General features: G+C 43.0%; 1 protein-coding gene across 1 annotated transcript; it reads right to left on the minus strand.

The window, feature by feature from the left end:
* Nucleotides 1-219: 219 nt before the first annotated feature.
* Nucleotides 220-3,704, minus strand: barhl2 (BarH-like homeobox 2). Its single transcript, XM_085398266.1, has 3 exons — nucleotides 2,741-3,704; nucleotides 1,886-2,111; nucleotides 220-856 (listed from the first exon to the last, which is right to left on the minus strand). Exons 1-3 carry the CDS (start codon nucleotides 3,291-3,293, stop codon nucleotides 544-546), a joined length of 1,092 nt encoding a protein of 363 aa, XP_085254392.1. The 5' UTR covers nucleotides 3,294-3,704; the 3' UTR covers nucleotides 220-543.
* Between the last annotated feature and the right edge of the window lie 952 nt (nucleotides 3,705-4,656).

A 4,656-nucleotide genomic window follows, 5' to 3' on the forward strand; every position in this document is an offset into this window, starting at 1 on the left:
GTTCTTTCGCAGATTAATGTAATTTCTGGGATTATCAGTCAAAAAATAGAAGGAAATTTTAAACAACTTCTGTAATCTGTTGCTATTTTAAATGTGCTTTATGAATAAAATTGGACTCCGGCTTTTGCATCTTCTTGAATGAAGGTTTGCGTTTAAAAGGAAATTAATTTGGACTCGAGTTTGAATTAAAGCTTCTACAATTCAATCAGTATCATTACTTCTTTATTCATTCAGTTCTTCTCCATCTAATAAACTTTATAAGTTTATTTGCTAATGTAAGTGTATTTGTACAAAAGACAAACAAACAAACAATCAGACATGAGCAGTCCTCGCGGTGTGTCTGGGCCCGGACAGAAAGTCTTTAGGACTGGACTTAGGCTATTCGGGCCTATATTAAATACCTCCTTTACTTCTGTAAAATGTCTTTAAATGTGTCTTTTTGGGGGGTCGGGTAGAGAGAGAAAGTCCTGCAATGTGGTTCCGATGCAGTTACTCACATCACGTGTTCAACCAGGTTTCTGGTCAGCGTCTTAATTTTGCGTTTTACCGCGGGTGCGGCGTGCCGGGCATGGGGTTAGACATGGGGTTTAGTGCCGGTTGCCCCCCCGGCCCAAGGCCATGAATGAGCACCCTCGGGACAAGAGGTCTCTGGAGGCTGGGATGCGGCGAGGAAGGAGTCCGGTACATACTGCTGTACATGGCTGCGGCCGCCGCGGCTGCCGTCGTGCTGTCCACGGTGCCCAGCAGGCTCGGGTGGTAGAAATAGGGCGACGGGAACATTCTCTGTAAGGCCGAGTAGTTTCCTGCTTCAGCCAGGAGCTCTAATCCGACCGCCGTTTGCCTCTTCCACTTCGTCCTGGAAATCAAAATACAACAGATGAATTATTTAATCACTTCGCTCTCTTGCTGATTTCCCAAACGCCCCTTTAATCGGTATGCAGAGGCCTAATTATTGCGGGCACGAATATATGGTTATGGTTTAATTAGGCAAAAGAGAGAAGGAGATGGGGGGAAATACACTTCAGTCCAAACTTAGCTAAACCTACTTTTCTCACACCTGTACAAAATATAATGCACGCACATTCTTTCAATTTCAGATCAAGTTTTACTGTGAAGGGTAGCGGGATAAAATGTAAAGGGCCTTGTAGTGAGATTATTTTAGAAACTCTGAAAGACTGGAGGAGTAAGAAGCACAAGTTCCATATTTATAGCGCAGGAAAAATATAAATCAGGACACTTCCAGTAATTAAACAAATGCACCAATTTATTATTGCTGAAATAATTTATGTAATAAGACTTAATGAATATTACAAAACTGAATATAAAAAAGACAAATAATATATTTTCATATGATCTACAATGTCCGAAATTACATACACTTCCTTATTTTACACATCATCTCCTGATCAACGTGTCATCATGTCAGCCTCACATTTGTCCACAAATACTCAGAAAATAAAACTTGCTTATTTTTCTATTTGTCTGTTTTTATACGGAATAAAAATGAAACATGATCAAAATCTATTTTTTTTTCCAGAACAACAATTAAATCAATTAAAATACAAGATTCTTTTGTGGTGTAATTTATTTTCTCCCTCCACGTGGATTAGAAATGTTAAGATCACGCAGCGCAAAAATATAACCAACGCAGATCTTTGTAAGTGGCTGAAAAACACTTTTAAAAAAATAAAAGTATCAATTAATAAGTCAGATTGATTTTCATAAGTGCTTGCAAACCCGATCTTTAGATTTAAATACCCAGTGTTGGCCGATATAACAGCTGTATTCATTTGTTTTACAGAACCAAAAGGGGTTCTTGCTCCCCAGTTTGACCTCGTCTCGCTCGTTGTGTCTGCAGCAGTTATTAAAAATGATGGCCGCTTACCGTCTGTTTTGGTACCAGGTCTTGACTTGTGTGTCTGTCAGGTTGAGAGCCGCGGCCAGGTCCATGCGGTCCTGCACGCTGAGGTATTTTTGTCGCTCAAAGCTCCTCTCAAGCTGGTTGAGCTGGTGGTCGGTAAAGGCTGTCCGTGCTTTGCGAGGTTTTTTCGTGCGCACCGGCGGACTGTCTCTGCTACTGGAGATTTCCCGGTCACCCTCTTCTTTAGTCCCTATAGGCGCAGAGCAAGGCGGATGAATTGTGGTTAACCATAAAAGGCCTGCTGGAAATTTTCTTCACACACCAACGTTTTTTAAGTCTTCCTCCCAACACCGACACTCGAATAATAACCTCGCAGAGGCGTGCGTGCGTCACCTCCACTCAAACTTTGACCAACTTTGTACAAATACTTCCTTCAGCCACACGTGGGGCAAGACAACAGCAATAAAAGAAACGTCTGCATTTGATACCTGAAGATTTCTTTTTTCTATCATAAAACGAGAAATCAATATATCAATCCATCTCTATTTGTAGTTGTGTTTCAGTGCTCCATAATCCCCCCTCCAGGAAGAACAATAATCTCTCTAATTGACCCACTAGGGAGGCCCCGCGCACGGGGAGAATCACCAGGCATACATCTGTTTTCACATCTATTAGACTAATAAAGGAAGCTGGAACTAAGACAACGAGCGCTATTATTATTATCATTATCATTATTATTATTATTATTATTATTATTATTATTATTATTACCATCATCATTATTATTCTTATTATTATTATTGAGTCCCTGGCTCATCCTGAACTCTACTGTATTGAAAATGTGAATTTAACAAGCCTGCTAGTATGACGAGCTCTTACCCTTGCATTTCATTTCGATCTGAATGTCGTCTCTTTTGTCCAACTTGCTTCTGTTCTCGTCTTCTTCCAGCTTGGGCCTGAAGCCGTCCGGAGCCGTGGCACTTTCTGGTTTTGGTGTGTGATGGGGTGAGGATACACTGGTGCTGTAAGGTGCGCAGGCAGCCAGGGGTTTGCTGTCGCCTAAAATGTCTTTGATTAAAAAGGAGGAGGTGGCAGTCCTCGGGGCGCAGCCGGCCCCGGCGAGCGGCTGCTGCTGCTGCTGAGGCGACAGCGGCAAACTCTGCGGCTGGTTGTGGTGATGGTGGTGATGCTGAAGGCTGTCCTGGACCAGATGCGGATCGGCGGCGTGCTCCATGGTGACCGAGATGGGGGACGAGGGAGCGGTTCCCACAGTGTCTATCTCCGAGCATGGCGACGGGGTCGCCTGGCTCCTGAAATCCGCTGTCCTGCTGTCGAGCCGAAAATCTCCGTTCATTAGCACAGGGTTACCAGAGTTAGACGCGCTGGATAAAATAGTGTCTATCCCAAAACTCGACCCGCTGGATCCTTCCATATTAAGAAAGGACGGATGAAGTCTTCATAACAACAGCGAGATGCTTCTCCTCCGGCGCAAATCACAAGAAAGTCAGCGAAATTAACTCGGAGTTAGAAAAAAAATAATTAAATAAATGAAATCAATTTTTTAAAAAGAGCTGAGAAATAAACCCCGGAGAGAGACAAAATCCACGTTTACAGGCGGCTCACACAGCCTATGGTCCACGAAGTTACATTCAGTGAAAATGCGAAAAAGCAAAGTGTGGGTCTGCGTAGTCCACGTCCCTTTTTGTGTTTGGATATTGAACTTTGTGTTAAAAGTTGAGGCGTATAGAGAGATATACATAGGGCTGACTCCTCGACATCAGGCTCCCCCTTTTTGCTGCTAATCGCTTCAGTGTAGCTCTACAATGACTTCCTATACTGACGTCACGGCCCACGGCGAGGGGGAATTAATATTTTCTCCTTTATAATAAACACTCGACGCCTTTTTCTCTCTCCCCCTCCACTTCCCCACCTACCTTCCTCCTCTCCCATTGGTTCGCGTCCTGACCGGCTCGGGCACCTCACCAATCAGCGAGTTGTTTCTTTATCTAGGTAGTTCAATCCAACCATTGCACCGAGTTTAGTGCAGGTCTTTAAAAAAAAAAAAGGGAGGAAAAAAAAAACACGCGTGTGCTTTAAGGCCAAACTGGGAACATTTCATATTAAATCCTGGCCGTCAAGAAAAAGCTACAGATGTGGGAATTTAAAAGAAAAAGAAAAATTAAATTCAGATTTGAAATAATTTTATAAAGCGAAAAAAAAGTCCTCAGTGGAAACTCCAGCATGGTAGGATGAAGTACAAACATTTACTTTATTTTCCAGCCGTCAAACTCTTTTTAAAGCTTTCTTTATCCTCGTAGACGATAAAAGAAAAGTGCAGCTGTTGCCAGATTTGACCACAGCCAAATTCCAGCCCTGATTTATTATTTTAAAAATAGTTTGTGGAGATAAAAAGCTAAATATCAGGTCAGACGTTTGTGCGCCCTGAGAACCGGCTCCAGTGTCGCTGCTGGCATCTGATCTATCTTTAAGGATATATTCTAGGAGCCGCAAGGTCGACATATTTAGGAGCGGGGAGGAGTGGGGACTGTCATGACAGCGCATCTTGTTAATAACCATGTCACCCTAATTAGTAAAGTAATTATGAGGTGCTAATGAGCGTTCAAAGGTAGTAGAAATTCAGCACTTTTCCCCTCTCCATGTGGATCTGAAGGATGCGGAGGAAGAAAAAAAAAACTGCGGCTCAAGCTGACAAAGTGTCTGCGGAGAGAGGCTCCACACTCTCCGGATGATGGGAAACGCCACTTCTTGTAGGTAGGCGAATGTAGCAGCACGTT

Source organism: Rhamphochromis longiceps, linkage group LG23 (genome assembly GCF_057381845.1).
Source record: "Rhamphochromis longiceps isolate RC_006_pf linkage group LG23, R_longiceps_female_GT1.1, whole genome shotgun sequence".
Taxonomy (NCBI): domain Eukaryota; kingdom Metazoa; phylum Chordata; class Actinopteri; order Cichliformes; family Cichlidae; genus Rhamphochromis; species Rhamphochromis longiceps.